Raw genomic sequence first — 17,937 nt, forward strand, 5'->3', positions numbered from 1 at the left:
AAGAATTAATTGATAGTTTCAGTCAGTGGCAGTCGTGACGTTTAAGATGAGGGAGCATGTTCTTTTTTTTTTTATGAGCATGGTCTTATTTCTATTACAGCATATTGGATGACTTTCATTCATATTCCATTCACCCAGCTCAATGTAACATTGATAGGTTTAGGCTACTACATGATGTTCAAATTTACCCTATACCTATCATAAGGTTGTGACAATCCAGCCTATGAATGAAAGTTTACAACGTAGGTGCACACAGGTCGAGAGACAAATTAGAGTAAGGTGACAGACAGCGACACATTCAATACCGCCTTGCACACTTGCCTGCAACTAGCTGATCTAGGGTGTAATCATTAGACCAACAGTTACAAACGAGAGTTTTTATTGGACAAATTCAGGTATGTTTATCCCTGTTTTGTTCTGTTTGCTTCCATTTTAAGAAATGTTGTTCAACATAATCGGAGGAATGAATACACCCCTGATCACACGCAAACACAGTTCACAATCATAGCAGCCACATACAAACGGCATGATAATTTTGCTCGTTTTAGAATTCCTTCTCGCATCTATTCGCTCTCCGTCCTCTCACCTTTTCCCTTTGCTTGTGGACCTCAGTGCACAACACATCAGGTGGTTAAATCAATGAGGCACTGAAATTAATGTTTTTCTTATTGAAAATCTATTTCCTTACTAATGGGTGTCTAGGTAGTGCAAGATTTAGTTTTGGCTGGCACACAACCTCGTCACTGATTTCTATTAGTTTCCTTTATTGATGTTGTTTTGTATCTGTCATAGTCTGATCCTAGAGGAAACATGCACCTAATTATTATCAGGAGGCACAGCACTTGTACCCTTATAGAACCTCAGACTGGGGCGAAGATTCACCTTCCAACAGGACAATGACCCTAAGCACACAGCCAAGACAAAGCAGCAGTGGCTTCGGGACAAGTCTTTGAATGTCCTTGAGTGGCCTAGCCCGATCCTGGACTTGAACCCGATCGAACATCTCTGGAGAGACCTAAAAATACCTGTGCAGCAACGCTCCCCATCCAACCTGACAGTGCTAAAGAGGATCTGAAGAGAAAAATGGGAGAAACTTCCCAAATACAGGTGTGACAAGCTTGTAGTGTCAGACCCAAGAAGACTTGAGGCTGTAATCGCTGTTAAAGGTGCTTCAACAAAGGGTTTGAATACTAATGTAAATGTGATATTTAACTTTTTATTTATTTAAAAAAATGTCTAAACCTGTTTTTGCTTTGTCATGAGGTATCGTCTGTAGATTGATGAGGGGGGAAAAACAATTTCATCAATTTTAGAATAAGGTGTTAACGTAACTAAAATGTGGAAAAAGTCAAGGGGTCTGACTACTTTCCGAATGCACTCTAAGGCTACAAAAGGTGGACTTTTTGAATGGATGGTGTAGACTTTCTATAGGCACTATATTTGAAGAAGTTGCTGATGTGACAGTCTCTTCAGTTTATTCCAGAAGTTTTGAATTGTAAAAATGCAATGCATACTTGGGAGGAGCATGGTTTAGGATCCACAGCTTGATGTACTGTACTCGCCTTATTGGATGTGATCAATGTGTCTTGGCAATGTAAGTATAGTAGATAAAACCTACTGGTGTTGTGTGGAACCTATGAGGAAGTGTTTGCATGATAACTCCCACATTCCATCTGTGTTCTCAGAGTGAGATCAAGTCCAGTATAATTGCATGCTGTCCTAATGGCTGCTGTACAAACTGAAGTGATGACTGAATTGTTTTTTACACACCCTGAATCTAAAATGAAGAATTTCCACATAGCTTGTCTTCTTGAACAGATGCTTAGAACATTATTTCAACTAGGCAGATTTACTGTAATAGGGGGAACAGTGCTGCATCATGAATCKCAGTCAGATATAAGACACCAAGATGGTTCAATCCATTCCAGGTAAATTACTGTATGGAAAGCGGGTATGTCAATACAGACATGGTAAAGCTTTTTGAATGATATCCTCTGTTTTTTTTTGTGAAACAGACAGCAACACTTTTGCTATACAGTTGCTCTAAAGGGAACATTTTTAGGTGCTTATATCCACTAAAGCAGGTGTAACCGAAGAACGATATTTGTCGGGGGTCCGGAACATAATTGTAATAATTTGTACACTGCAAATAGACCACCAAAAAAAGTGATTGTATTTGAAAGTAACAATAATGTTATACTTTGATTACATTGAGACACGAACGAGTCTCTTTTTCTTTTTTTTTGTGGGAATACTTCGGAACAGATTTCCTAAATTAAACACATTTTTAGCTGAATTACTGGTGATTTTACAGTCTTTGTTTTATCAAAAACTACAATCCCTGAAAACTTTGGGAGGCATAAAGAATCCATATTCAAGACTTCAAGGCATATTCTTTGAAGTCTTGACATTGTCATTGCAAAATAAGGTGTTGACTTTTTAAAGTGGGTTTACATTTCAAATCCTGACATTGTTTTGAAGTGCCACCAGTACTTAATATAGTCACTGCAGTGACTCTCCATAGATATGAATGATTGGTTTTGAGACCTTTATTATCTTTGTCAGACAGTACTCCATGACAATCTAATCTAAAGCGTGCATTCCGACTTTGGCTTTTTCTAGGTATGATGTTGTGTGCCAGTGCCACATTTGTGGATGACTCATCTCGTTATTTTAGCATTTCACAGATATTAACATACGGACAGATTCTAGCAGGATCACTTAGATGTATCTGTTTGTACTTGCAAATATCACACCGACCAGGGCGTAATAAATTGCAGTCAATCCCGCAGATGGSCAGAGGCAGAGATAAGTCATGCATTGTGATGTTCAAAGGAATTAGATAATATGGAAATGTTCACATTTACTGTAGACAGACCACCTGCAATGTATGCAAGCCTAGTCGACAATAAATGTATGGCTATGCTTTAAACGAACAGCAGCTGTAGAAGCTGACTAGATGTAAAAGCTTTATGGAACAGAGTACTACATTTGGTCTTTGTAAACTGCAATAATTTGTTCACCGTAAGATTTGGTCAAAATGTCAAGATTCTTAAACCTCTTAAGGATCCGCCCCTCTTTTTCTATTTTCGCCTAAAATGACATACCCAAATCTAACTGCCTGTAGCTCAGTCCCTGAAGCAAGGATATGGATATTCTTTGTACCATTTGAAAGGAAACAGTTTTTGAAGTTTGTGGAAATGTGAAAGGAATGTAGGAGAATATAACACAGTAGATCTAGTAAAAGATAATACAAAGATTATTTTTTTTTACCATCTTTGAAATGCAAAAGAAAGGCCATAGTGTATTATTCCAGCCCAGGTGCAATTTAGATTCTGGCCACTAGATGGCAGCAGTGTATGTGCAAAGTTTTAGAATGATCCAATGAACCATTGCATTTCTGTTCAACATTTTGTATCAAGACTTGATAAACAAATTTGTAATTTGTTTAACTTTTCATGTTCAAAATTGTGCACTCTCCTAAAACAATAGTATGGTATTCTTTCACTGTAATAGCTACTGTAAATTGGACAGTGCAGTTAGATTAACAAGAATTTAAGCTTTCTGACAATATCAGATATGTCTATGTCCTTGGAAATGTTCTTGTTACTTACAACCTCATGCTAAGTCTCATTAGCCTACGTTAGCTCAAACGTCCCGTAGACGGGACACCAATCCCAAAGAAGTTTTAATTTACAGGTGTATGGAAAGGTGTATGGAAAGTTGTGTATGTGCTCTGACAGCTTCTGGTGTCCTSTCCTCCCAAGGCCTCTGGATCAGGGATAGATCAGAGATGTCCTCCCATAGCTTCAGAATTATGTACAGTATATAACTCATTATTCTCAGAGACATTGTCCCCTTTATGAGAACGAAAGCAAGCATCCCTATAAGGCCGGTAACAACCGTTACCACTGTTTGGTTGTACTTCTGATACAAGTGCAATCTAATCCCACCAGTCCCAGACATAGGCAATGTCTGGATGTTCATATAAGCATTTTGCAGTGCATGCTCTGATGAATGTGGAACATCTGAGTGTTGAAAAAAATGAAATCCACTGTGCACTGGGTATTTCTCACCTTGTTACCTCTAAGCTGCACATGCAGAAGGAGACATTTTTTTATATATTTGAAGGTTTCAGTGAGGGTGACTATGTAAGCATCATCAGATTTGTACATACATTTCATCGCTCCTTGTTTAGAGCATTGGTTTAGGTACCACTTTAACCAGCTGCAAAGACAGTCTCACTATAATGTAGGCCTAATGCATGATTTAATAAACAATCTCTACACAGTAAGCCTATTCAAAGTTGGTTATGTATTTGTAATTGCCCTGTGATGACCCTCTATAGACACAGGTCATTGGGTTAGGTTGTAGGCCTCTATAGAGACAGGTCATAGGGTTGGGTGATAGGCCTCTATGGACACAGGTCACAGGGTTAGGTGGTAAGCCTCTATAGAGACAGGTCATGGGCAGAGCCAGCTCCAGGCATAAGCAACATAACTGGTCGCTTATGGCCACCTAGGCTAGGGGGCCCCTGACAAAAAAAGTAAATAATAATAATATTTTAGGAACTCAGTCGGGTTAGAATAGTAGAATACACAGGGTGCAATTTCTAAATTTGGTGCATCAGCAGTTTCTCTCTTGTTATGTCAGTCACTGACAATCACTCAATTAGCATGTCAGCAAAAACATTTTAGACTGGTAAGCTATAGTGCCTTCAGAAAGTATTCATACACCTTATTCAACATTTTGTTGTGTTACAGCCTGAATTRAAAATGGATTAAATATTTGTTTTCTCTCACCCATCTACACACAATACCCCCATAAACCCCCAGATTCTTTTGCACATGTATTGAAAATAAAATACTGATATTTAATTTACATAAGTATTCACACCCCTGAGTCAATACATTTTAGAATCACCTTTGGCAGCGATTACAGCAGTGAGTCTTTCTAGGTAAGTCTCTAAGAACTTTGCTAACCTGGATTGTGCAATATTTTCAAAAAAAATAATAAATTCTTCAAGCTCTGTCAAGTTGGTTGTTGATCATTGCTAAATAGCCATTTTGAAGTCTTCACATAGATTTTCAAGACGATTTTTAAGTCAAAGCTGTAACTAGGCCATTCAGGAACATTCAATGTCATCTTGGTAAGCAACTCCAGTGTATATTTGGCCTTGTTTTAGATTATTGTCCTGCTGACAGGTGAATTTGTCTCCCAATGTCTATTGGAAAGCAGACTGAACCAGTTTTTCCTCTAGGATTTTGCCTGTGCTTYGCCCTTTGCCTTTTTTGTTTTATCTTTAAAACACTCCCTACTKRTTGCATATGACAAGCATACCCATAACATGATGCAGCCACCACCATGCTTCAAAATATGACGAGTGGTACTCAGTGATGTGTTGTTTTGGATTTGCCCTAAACATAACGCTTTGTATTAATTTCTTTGKCACATTTTTTTGTAGGATGCATGTTTCAYAATATTTTATTCTGTACAGGCTTCCTTCTTTTCACTCTGTCATTTAGGTTAGTAWTGTGGCATAACTARAATGTTGTTGAMCCATCCTCAGCTTTCTCCTATCACTGCCATTAAACTRTATAAGTGTTTTAAAGTCACCATTAGCTTCATGGTGAAATCCCTGAGTGGTTTCCTTCCTCTCCAGCAACTGAGTTAGGAAGGACGCCTGTATCTTTATTGTATTGATGGTGGATGGTGTATTGATACACCATCCAAAGTGTAATTAATAAATTCAACATGCTCAAAGGGATATTCAATATCTGCTTCTTTTTTTTTACCCATCTACCAATTGGCAGTGGTGGAAAAGGTACCCAATTGCCATACTTGAGTAAAAGTAAAGATACTTTAATAGAAAATGACTCAAGTGAAGGTCACCCAGTAAAATACTACTTGAGTAAAAGTCTAAAAGTATTTGGTTTTAAATATAATTTTGATACTTAAGTACATTTTTGCAATTATATTTACTTAAGTATCAAAAGTAAAAGTATAAATCATTTGAAATTCCTTATATTAAGCAAACCAAAAGGTACAATTTTATTTTTTAATTAAGGATAGCCAGGGTCACACTACAACATGCAGACATAATTTACAAGCATTTGTGTTTAGTGAGTCCGCCAGATCAGAGGCAGTAGGGATGACCAGGGATGTTATCTTGATAAGTGTGTGAATTTGACAATTTTCCTTTCCTGTTAAGCATTCAAAATGTAACGAGTACTTTTGGGTGTCATGGAATATTTATGGAGTAAAAAGTACATTATTTTCTTTAGGAATGTAGTAAAGTAAAAGTTGTAAAAAAATATATAAATAGCCAAGTAAAGTACAGATACCCTAAAAAAACTTCTTAAGTAGTACTATGAAGTATATAGTATAGTACTTAAGCACTTTACACCACTGCCAATAGGTAACCTTTTTGCAAGTTATTGGAAAACCTGCCTGGTCTTTGTGGTTGAATCTGTGTTTGAAATTCACTGCTCGACTGAGGTAGTCATTCAAAAATCATGTTAAACACTATTATTGCACACAGAGTGAGTCTATGTAGCTTATTATGTGACTTGTTAAGCAAATGTTTACTCCTGAACTTATTTAGGCTTGCCATGACAAAGGGTTTGAATACACATTTCAGCTTTTCATTTTTTATTAATTTGTAAAAGTTTAAAAAAACATAATTCCACTTTGACTTTATTGGCTATTCTGTGTAGGCCAGTGGCACACAATCTCAATTGAATCCATTTTAAATTCAGGCTGTAACACAACAAAAAGTGGAAAAGTTCAAGGGGTGTGAATACTTTTTGAAGGCGCTAAGTGTAACCGATGTGAAATGGCTAGCTAGTTAGCGGTAGTGCGCGCTAATAGCATTTCAATCGGTGACGTCACTCGCTTTGAGACCTTGGAGTAGTGGTTCCCCTTGCTCTGCAAGGGCCGTGGCTTTTGTGGAGCGATGGGTAACGATGCTTCGTGTGTGACTGTTGTTGATGTGTGCAGAGGGTCCCTGGTTCGCACCCGGGTCGGGGCGAGGGGACGGACTAAAGTTAAACTGTTACATAAACAGTGTGGTCCCGTGTGGCTCAGTTGGTAGAGCATGGCGCTTGCAACGCCAGGGTTGTGGGTTCATTCCCCACGGGGGGACCAGGATGAATATGTATGAACTTTCCAATTTGTAAGTCGCTCTGGATAAGAGCGTCTGCTAAATGACTTAAATGTAAACATGTAGTAATCATGGTCAAATACTGACCGGGCATGCAGGGCAGGTGCCCAGCGGAAATGTACAGTTAGGAGATGGTTTTCCGTCTACCTTCGGGAAYAAGTCACGGTCCCAAAGAAATCATGACATTTATGTACATTAACAGAGCATGTTAATTTGAATCATTTATGAACTGTAATATTGGAGCAGTTTATTATCAGTCGGTCTCAGTATCTTCTTCTCGGCCATGTTGACTAATGCTCCGTTGATTATGTTAGTCTCTCTCACTCTGATATCATTAACATGACATAAGTCTTGAGAAATGTGTAGAATTGCAAGAAATTTGTAACAAAATTGCAAACATTTCTCTCCGCCCCATGGCAAATGTGTAGCATTGCAGAAAGCTTGCTTTAAAACTGCTAACAAAATATACTCCCCATGGCTAAATGTGTAGAATTGCAGAAAATGTACGGTAAAACATTTTTCTCTCCACCTTGAAAAGGGGGGCCACTAAAAGTGTGTGGGTGGGCAACCAAATCTTGTTTAGGGCCCCKAAAAGGCTAGGTCATGGGGTTAGGTGGTAGGCCTAATGGAGCTTTCTCCTAATGGCTGCCATATTAATAATCTAATGCACATTATTTAATAATCTAATGCACATTATATAATGAGCTAGTCCTCAGAGGTCAATTAGGATTCTCAATGCACACTATCAAGATCCTGCTTTATCCATTTCAATTGACTGATTTACTAACAAAATGTAACCCATGGGGTATACAGGTTATATTACAGGCATCCTAAATGTGGTTTGCCTTTTCTTAACCTCATCGGCTTCTTATAACCATTTTATAAACACTACCACACATTCCCCTGTGGTCCATGCATCCCTAACATGCCTGATGATGACAGATGAGACCTCAGCATTTCACTGGGCATCATACCAACYTTGCATGCTGCTCTCTGCAGTGTCCACCATCATGAACATGTGGATTAGCTGCTCTAGTTTGATCGAGAAGGGGAGTTTTCTACTAGACTACCAACGTCCTGTTTGATTGGGCGCGAAAAGAAGAATCCGAATGRTGAGGAGGAGGAAGGGAGCCATCGCTCGTCTCACATTGCGTCACTCACTGCACGTGCTGATTCAGCGGGACGCAAGGGATAGCGGCGGGTGCTGAGGACACTCGCCAGAATCACTGCTGCTTGGATGCCACTGTCAAATCAAAGCATTGCGCGGTAGCAAGGAAGGACAGACACTGCGGTGGTGTCAACCGTGACCAAATCGCAAAGGTTTTCCTGGTGGCTGTTTATCTGCCGTATCGGAAGTATGGAATAGAAGTGACTAGGAGGACGCTAAATCCCTTTTTGTTGTTTACTCATCTATAGTTGTTGAGCAAATATAAACTGCCAGGGCTGATCTGAAATGCAGATCTGAAGCAGGGCGCAATGGACACGAACATGCGGAAATTTACAGTTAGGAGATGGTTTTCCGTCTACCTTCGGAAGAAGTCACGGTCCAAAAGCTCGAACCTCTGCAGATTGGAGGTTAGTATATTGTTGTGTATTGCTATTTTGTGTCACGTGTGTGCGCCATAACGTAGAATAATTGTTTGCTAATGGTGTGATTCAACCACTGCTGTCACTCAATGATATTGTGGTAGGCTGTAGGCTGTTTTGTGGAACCTTACAGGTGTTGTTTTGTTATACACCTGACATGATATTAGGCTGCACTTGCCAGTACAATTTCAATATTTTGACAAGCTTTGTAACCTACCATTGCGCAACATTTTCATGCTAAAATGATCATGTTGAATTCTGTATAGACTGGTATTGCTGTGCCACAACAAGTCTGAATCCGACAGATAGGCCTACAGGTGTTCCCGCCTTTCTTGCACAAACACCTGCACTTGTCTTGTCCTACTAGCACTGACTTTGCTGATAGCTGCRTTATTCAGMAACGTTTWACTTACTATGACTGTGATATGTTGTTGTCTGTACATAGCTACCTTAAAATGAATTCAATCACGATACCTGAGTATGTTTCCTGTAGGCTATTCTACTATCACGAGCCAAATTATATTTTATGGACTAAGTTGCTTTGCTTGTTGAATAAATTCCCTGCCACGCTCTGTTGATTTGTAGCTACTTTTTACATTTTATTTAAAAAAATGTTACGTCTAATATAGGCCTAATGCATTCTGGGTTTGGTGTAGCTAGGCCTATTTGTTTATGAGGGACATTTTTTTAAACTTATGTGGGCTACTTTTATTGATTCTTGTAGAATATAACTTATTTTGCCTCATGAGCWGAGTTCAACTGTTAAAGCCCATCAGAATCCAAACTATAAAATTGTAAACAATGTAATCAAAGCTATCGTTTTGATATCATGGATGGTCAGTCCTTGCATGTATAGCTCCATCTATGAATTTGGGAGAGGTTCAATTTCTCCAGCCCCATCCATCTGCTGTTTACCCGCTTTGTTATTGTTTTAACAGCAGATTGACCCTTTTAAAATAATTAATTATTTATTAGATTTGGACGAAAATATTGAATCAGGAAAACAAGAGAGCAGTAGACTGATTTCCAATGATCTTCATTTTATTCTGTAGGCCTAGTTTTTTACAATTTACAAAGGGAAATTGGAATCCATAGACACACCTATCCAATCCAACCATGACCCAGGAGATTGTAATCTTCACCTTTTGATTCACCATATTGCAAAGCTACCTGGACACGGTGCTGTTCAGTGGCCATGGGGCTGAATTTGCAATCAGTCTTTTGTCCATTTGCGTTGATTGCGGTACTGTCCATGGTGCTGAATGTTGGCCAATGGTTAAAGGCACAACAAGGGATTCCCGCATAGTTAACTTCTAAAGTGGTGGAAACACATACAGTATATCCTATTCAATTACTATGGGTGGAAATCTGTACTATACAATACCATACAAAATATTTGAATGATAATTTACATGTAAATTCATTTTTGCGAAGTTGACATACAAATACACGAAACAAATTCTCTATCCCAATTTAACAGCATACCTATCCTCTTTTTCTACGTATTGTAGAAACAGTTTCTAACCGCTGTGAACACTTTGTCATTCAATTTTGTCCTTTRTTGCTGAGCTTTCAAGTAACTTGCTGTTAAAATGACCAGTGTTGACATACCTGCCTCAATGAATTCAAAGTTAAGACCTCATAAGAGGGTCAAAGATTCTCAAAGTGTGGTTACGCAGACCCGTGAGCAACTGTGGCCCCTCATGATGAGTTTAGAGTTTTTGTGGCCCCCACTTCCATCAAAGTTGCCAATCCCTGGTGTAAACATTGCTTGGGGGTTATAGATATGTCACTTCTTGTGACTGTGTTACAGAATGCTTCTATGTCTGTGTGCAGTTATCAGTAGCAATGAGATTCACTTTGACGGCTCTTTGTAATCCTTTCTGACTGTGTCATAACAAGATGTGCAGACCGACCAGCCTCTCTGAGATAATGTTCCCACTGGCCAGAGACGTCATTTCAATGTCTACTTTTGATTTACATTTGGTTGAGTTGTCAACTAGTGTGAATTCAACGTGAAACCAAAACATTTCATCATGTCATTGGATTTCGGTTCAACATTGTGTAAAAAAAGACAAAATTCCCTTAAGTTGATGACTTTTTGCAAATCCAATCAGTTTTCCATCACATATAATTGTTTTGTTGAAATGTTGTGGAAACAACGTTGATTCAACCATCATGTACAAAACCTCAATCCTAGGTTCCACAACATTTCATCAGTCTGGAAATCATCTGCAATACACTGAGGCATACTAAGCATGATTAACTTACTGTACATACAAATAAATATATGGAGACAATAGCTGATGGATTTAGATATGAGAGTGCTCGTGACATCATGGGGTATGATTGCCTCATGAGTAATCCTGGCTGTATCAGGAATCGCACAAGAAATTGATGCTATTTAGCAAATCGCTAATCGCTATTTAGCAAATCGCTAAGTGATTTTCATTATATTGTCATTGTCATTATTACATACTTAATTCATATATGTTTGGATGAAGACACCCTTGTAGCTAGATGTCATTAAGAAAACATATTGTTTAGGCCTGAGACTAGGGTCTTTACAGATGTGTGGCACTGACCAACTCAATCAGTTAAAGATGGCGCCAATCAATATTGAGGCCAAAGAGGTATTGCAGTCAGCATATCTATTTTAAAGGCCCAGTGCAGTCAAAAACGTGATTGTCCTGTGTTTTATATATATTTCCAGACTGATGTTGGAATAATACTGTGAACTTGGGTAAATTATGATAATGCCCTTTTAGAGCTGTTTGAAAAGACTGCCTGAAATTTCAGCCTGTTTTGGTGGGAAGGAGTTTTGGCCTGCCTGGTGACATCACCAGGTGGTAAATTAGTTAATAGACCAATAAGAAAGAGTTCCAAACCTCTTTGCCAATAACAGCTACTTTTCAGTTATCCCTCCCGACTCAGACCCCTCCCAGACAGTCCTAGCAAAATTCTTACTTGAGAAACTGCTCTTTGCTAAGAAGCTACAGTATTTTTGATGAATATTTTACCATTTTAATTGAAAACAACCACAGTAAGGTACTTAATTCTTACCCAGAAATGATTTGATATTGAGATAAAAACGTCTACATTTGACCTTTAAGTACCCAGGCCCATGAAATTAAGAACGATTCTGGAGGTCAGAGTTTTCTTAAGGAGGAAGAATCTGGCACTAAGTCAGGTAGAGACTCATAGGACTGTCTGACTGTTTTATTCCATTATACTGAGATTATTAATGGGCGAGATGAACTGCTGCGGTAACATTTAACTCTATTCCTACTTTGACATGGTGTAGGGCAGACTACTTCTAAATAGGAGGATCAGACTTTACAAACAGCATGGATGGGATGGAATGCATGGTGATTTGTCTGCAATAGTAAACTGTTATAGCTGCTATCAGAGTTGACATTAGAACTAGCAAGCTACTATTGAGGGGAAGCATTTACCAGATGTTTTTATCCATGTGGACCATGTAGGAATCATACCCACAATTATTGTATTGCAAGCACCATGATCCAACTAACTGAGACATTTTGCCAAGTTTACCTTTTCAGTCAAAGAGATTTATTTAGAAATACACACCATCATAAGCTGTTGACCCAGATAACAAACCGTGTTATTCAGGATACACTACGCAGCATGTCACGCTGTTGTCCATGTTTATTGGCAAAGAGTAGTAATTGGACAAGGGTTGTTTATACTTTTGATTCAATAAGATAATCATCACTGGAGTTTATTTTCAAAAAGACTGATTTAACAACCGACTGATTTGGATACTGTAAAAACCTACTAGTACTACTTGGTAGACTCCCCTCACAGGTAGATGTTTCATTCTATTCCGTTCCAGTATTTTAGAATAGTGTGAAATACTGCTATGTGGAACTAGGCCAAATCCTTACTTTCTTTCTGATTTGTAGGACTATTGTTGCTTTTTCTTCCTCGTAACGTTAGTTTGATCTTTAGGATAATAATAGCCATTCTCTGTAGTCTAAAATTTGATCGTTTTCTACCAATTAGGTGTTTTAACTAGTATGACTAGATAGTGTACTAGATAGTGTACTGGTTAATGTGGGATATCACTGCTTGTACAAGGCATCATGACTAACTGCAACCGCCGTTCTTCTTCCCCAGTTTGAACAGCAGAGTGTTGAGGTGTTGGAGGTTTGGATAGGATGAAAAGCCCACTGTCCCTATGGAACTGACACGTTGAATAGCTACAGATGGACTGGGAGCGTTTGTAATCCCATTGTTTCATGTATTAGCTTTTATTTTCTAGAGCCCCCACAGAGGTCATCCTTAACCCATTGATTCTTGAAAATCCACATGATACATGATTTTCTTCCTTTTCAATGCTGTGTTCAACATGGTATAGAGGAGGAGAAGCTATAGATTAACATACATCAGAGGAGACAATTCTGCATGTGTGGATTTAAAAAGCATCCTTTTTATTCCATTCCAACAACGTTTTGTATACAAAGGGTTATGTGACTGTTTGTTGTATTTGTTTTGCTGTGAGTGAGATAAGTCGGTTTTACCAGGCTCTCAGCTGTGTCAGCGTGACAGATTTTGCATCAATCAGCGACGGTCAGGGCAGGACTCTCACATGCTGTGGTCGGCACATTTCAGAGGCACGCCATGAAGACAGCATTAATAGCCAGAGCGCTCGCTCTACTGCCAGCCACACAGCCCCACTCACGCAAAACGTGCTCACACTAATCTCCCCTGACACGAGGGGAACAGGATGGACTACTGGCTGGTTCTTATTATACCTCAGTGGTTCTGTGGCCAAGGTCACTCTCTGATTGGTAGCCTACAACACCTGTTTCAAACCCTCCTATTGTTACTAGTTAACGTGGATATGTGTGGACATTGAGGATACTAAGGGCAGAGAATGTGGTAGCACTGTTCTATCCTCATAGTCATGCCTAGTTTTTTCTGGTTATTCTGGTCTACTCGTGATGCTGGCTATGCCATCTCTATTCGTCATTAAAGTTGACTAGTCTCTGTTGGCTCTGATAAAATGGGACTTTCCCAGGTTGGACATCTGTCTAAATCCCTCTCTCTGGCTCTCCCGGTGTCTCTGGAACAACATGGGTGTTCTCTCTATTCCTGGCGTCACTTGCTTGGTTTGATATGTGGGCCATTTGCTTCCCTGCAGGACGATGGCATCCTGAAAGAGATTGACATTAGCCAGCACACCAAAGAGGGATTTGAAAAGGCAGACCCCTCCCAGTTTGAGCTGCTGAAAGTGCTAGGCCAAGGCTCCTATGGAAAGGTAAGCATATACCTTGATTAAGGTGTTTGGATCTACAGTATGTTATACCTACTCTGTGTTGTATGTGTACTATACATTTGTGACCCTTTCCCCTACTGTTCAATCTGACATTACTGTTACTTTTGCAATCGGCTATTCAGATATTTTTGGGTGTGTGTATTAGTATTGTATTTGAGAGACATTCTACTGCCCTGTTGAAGCTAGTAACATAAGCATTTCACTGCACCTGCTATAACACCTGCAAATCTGTGTATACGACCAATCAACTTTGATTTGATTTGATATTAATCTCATCCACAGGTGTTCCTGGTGAGAAAAATCAGAGGCTCTGACAGGGGACAGCTTTATGCCATGAAAGTGTTAAGGAAAGCAACGCTAAAAGGTACTTATTATGATACTTTCYAAGAGTTGTTTGTTTTTCATCAGCCCAATCTTGCTAAGATCGATTATTACAGTAAACATACATCATCGGGGTATGATTGATTATTGCAGTAAACAGACATGATCAGGGTATGATTGATTATTACAGTAAAATGATCAGGGTATGATTGGGGCAGGAAGATTCTAGCGGTTAAGAGCATTGGGCTAGTAACAGAAGGGTTGCTGGTTCGAATCCCTGAGCCAACTAGGTGAAAAATCTGTCGATGTYCTATTGAGCAAGGCATTTCACCTTAATTGCTCCTGTAAGTCGCTTTGGATAAGAGCATCTGCTAAATGACCAAAATTATTGATTATTACAGTAAACAGACATGATTGAAGTCCCTATCCAGACTAACAGTTTTTTCTACATAAGTAAAAAAATATATATATATTATCTTTCCTATACTCAACAAATCTCAGTCAAAAACATTACTTTTTTTAATCAGCTCTAAAAAATGAAGTCTCAGGAAATTGAGATGATGTCCTCCTTGCTTACATAATACAGCTGCAGGAGTGTCCTCACTGCAAAGCAGAGAGCCATTGCAAGAGGAAACTGGCATAATACTCTGCATTGCAGTACAGGTGCTTGAGGGGAGGCTTCCAGTGTTACGATTTTAACACAAAATAATTCATAAGGAAGTAGCTGACTTCCATTTCACAGGTGACCTAGGAAGAAGGRTTAGGTAATGCAGATAGATTAGCAGAAAGCAGCTGTCTATATTATACTACGATGTTCCCACTGCAGGACCAGATAAGTGGCTGACTAGTGAGGGAAATGCCTGGTTAGGAGGTCTCATAGTTTCAACAGCTTTGACAGTATAGAAATTCGAACCTGAGGTATTTTATACAGTATCATCGGATACCGGCCCAACTGTAAGGGTTTGAATATGTATAGCTTTCGTCAACATCTATTCAGTTCTACAAGTATCTTAACTCATTACCACTACTTTGATATGCTTTGTTTGTTTTTCAGTCCGGGATCGGGTGCGGTCCAAAATGGAGAGAGATATTCTGGCTGAAGTCAATCACCCGTTCATAGTCAAACTCCATTACGGTGAGCTCATCGACGCAACCATGTTCTGACTGGCACACATACATAGAACAGACACTGACATGTCTAAACTGAAAACCCTGTTTTTAAAACAGGCAAATAATTATGTAACCAGATTGTCTTTATTTAGGTGTTGTTAGAATGGGTCTGTCCTCAGACATCAGGCAGAAACACATTTTGATATTAAATGTAGTTGGATCTTGCATTGAATAACTCTCCAAGCGTTTTATAAAGCTTGGCACGTCTCTCTAAACATTTCAGTGACGTCTGGAGCCCTTCAGACAGCGAAAGCTGTCACTCATCTCAAAGCACCTCACCTCCTTGTTTATCAGCATGCTCTGAGTAATTCCACAGCAGCCCCTTGTAAACAGAGAGTATTGCTCTGAGTAATTCCACAGCAGCCCCTGGTAAACAGAGAGTATTGCTCTGAGTAATTCCACAGCAGCCCCTGGTAAACAGAGAGTATCACAGCAGCCCCTGGTAAACAGAGAGTATTGCTCTGAATAATTCACACAGCCAAACAGAGAGTATTGGTCTGAGTAATTCCACAGCAGCCCCTGGTAAACAGAGAGTATTGCTCTGAGTATTGCCACAGCAGCCCCTGGTAAACAGATAGTATTGCTCTGAGTATTGCCACAGCAGCCCCTGGTAAACAGATAGTATTGCTCTGAGTATTGCCACAGCAGCCCCTAGCAAACAGAGAGTATTGCTCTGAGTATTGCCACAGCAGCCCCTGACAAACAGATGCACGCAACAAGCCAAATAAAGCAATACTAGAGGAGGAGACCATATTATCTGTTTTTCTATTTACATTTTTATCTCAAAATTAGACCAGGAAATAAATATTTCCCTTGTCACGCATGCCTTGAAGCAGTACAACCTCTCACAAAAGTCTAATTCACATTTAGAGTGTTTTCCTTTTATTCCATGTCATGTAGCGGATAATATGTGTTGAGTGACCATTGTGATGTTGTTTTGGCCCAGCCTTTCAGACGGAAGGGAAGTTGTATCTGATTCTAGACTTCCTCCGAGGGGGAGACCTCTTCACACGGCTTTCCAAAGAGGTCAGTCATGTTACTCACTGTGAGGGCTTACTGCTCCCTAATTCACTGTTTTATTAATGCATTCAATCACCACATGATGTATTGTGTCCAATCAAAAACACCTTTTGACCAATGGGTAAAAATAATAATCAGTTCAAAAGTTATTAGAGTTGTTACCCTTGTAGGATGGCCAATATTAGGATGACTAAATGAATGGAGGCCACATTATAGTCACAGCTTGGCTGGATGCTGTGCGAGAATTAAGGCTAACTGACAGGCTCACGGTTGAACTCGTCATCTTTCTTCTCAAATTCGGAGGGCATAAAACAATATAGAGGTAAGATAGATATCGATTTTGAGACATGACATGGTATTTTCATATTTTAGTATACGGTTTCCATAATAATGCAAAATTTCTGTTCTTTTTAGAAGAGTTCTGACAAAAACAAGCGTATCTCTGTGAAATGTCAACTGAACACTGAGCGTACCGCAATCATTTTATTTTCAAAACCTTTTACATTTAATTAAGCTTGTGTCATGGTAATTTTGACTTTTTGCAACCCACGGAAACAACTTTMCAGACGACCACCACAGCAAATCCTAAAAGGTTGCTTCGAGAAAGCAGCAGCGCTCTGATTATAATATAATTGATTATAATTACTGCATCATTAATCAAATTTCACGCAATCAGTTCACACAATCAATCTCCAATTGACTTGGGCACATTTAGAATGCTAAGTCTCTTGGTGCACATGTCCCTGTGATTGAATAGGTACAGTATATTTCGAGTTATTCTCAATTTGTGTGATACATTTTTATTTAATTGGTCACTAATGTTTCAACAGCCATGGTAATTTGACTAATAGAGTAAAAACCATTCCAACATGTTATTTCTAAATCATGGCCCTTGAACTATCAATATATAGGTTTTCTTGCCTTTATTGACAACAACAACAAAAAAGCTCTAACCACTAGGCTACCTGCCACCTCTATGATTGGGTCCAAACACATTCTGAATGATATTGGTTTTGCCTTATTTGGTTTTGCTTTAATCTTGCTATTCAGCATCTCTGAATGTCCATGTACTGTTTACAGAGTGAGCTGAGAGAAGAACTTCAGTAATAAACAGTGTTTTCAAGTGAACAACCCAGGTGTATTATTATTATTTTTGACCAGTCCTTTAATCTTGACATTTCTCATGCTCTTTCACTCAACTTAATTGCCTGTTTGCACCAGTGGGCCAGACCTCATCGCAGAAACAACCTCAGTCCCGATCAGTCAGATTACAATATCTCCTCTGTTCTGTTGATTCATTACTCCTGAATCCATCCACTAACCCAGGGATAGTCAAACCATGGCCCGCGAGCCCATTCAATCTGGCCCGCGGCGA

General features: G+C 39.2%; 1 protein-coding gene across 2 annotated transcripts in view; it reads left to right on the plus strand.

Moving 5' to 3' along the window:
- The first annotated feature begins 8,369 nt into the window (after window positions 1-8,369).
- The window catches only part of LOC111968118 (ribosomal protein S6 kinase alpha-2), a 36,618-nt gene continuing 27,050 nt past the window's right edge, over window positions 8,370-17,937 (plus strand). Inside the window, exons 1-5 of one of the 2 annotated variants that reach the window (XM_023993671.2) lie at window positions 8,370-8,737; window positions 13,917-14,033; window positions 14,334-14,415; window positions 15,427-15,507; window positions 16,489-16,568. In XM_023993671.2, the coding sequence (XP_023849439.1) occupies window positions 8,639-8,737; window positions 13,917-14,033; window positions 14,334-14,415; window positions 15,427-15,507; window positions 16,489-16,568 (459 nt within the window). In that variant the 5' untranslated portion in view covers window positions 8,370-8,638. Of the gene's footprint in view, window positions 8,738-13,746; window positions 14,034-14,333; window positions 14,416-15,426; window positions 15,508-16,488; window positions 16,569-17,937 lie in introns of those variants that run through there. The other variant, XM_070444996.1, reaches the window with a different exon arrangement.

Source organism: Salvelinus sp. IW2-2015, linkage group LG8 (assembly GCF_002910315.2).
Source record: "Salvelinus sp. IW2-2015 linkage group LG8, ASM291031v2, whole genome shotgun sequence".
NCBI classification, from domain to species: Eukaryota; Metazoa; Chordata; class Actinopteri; order Salmoniformes; family Salmonidae; genus Salvelinus; species Salvelinus sp. IW2-2015.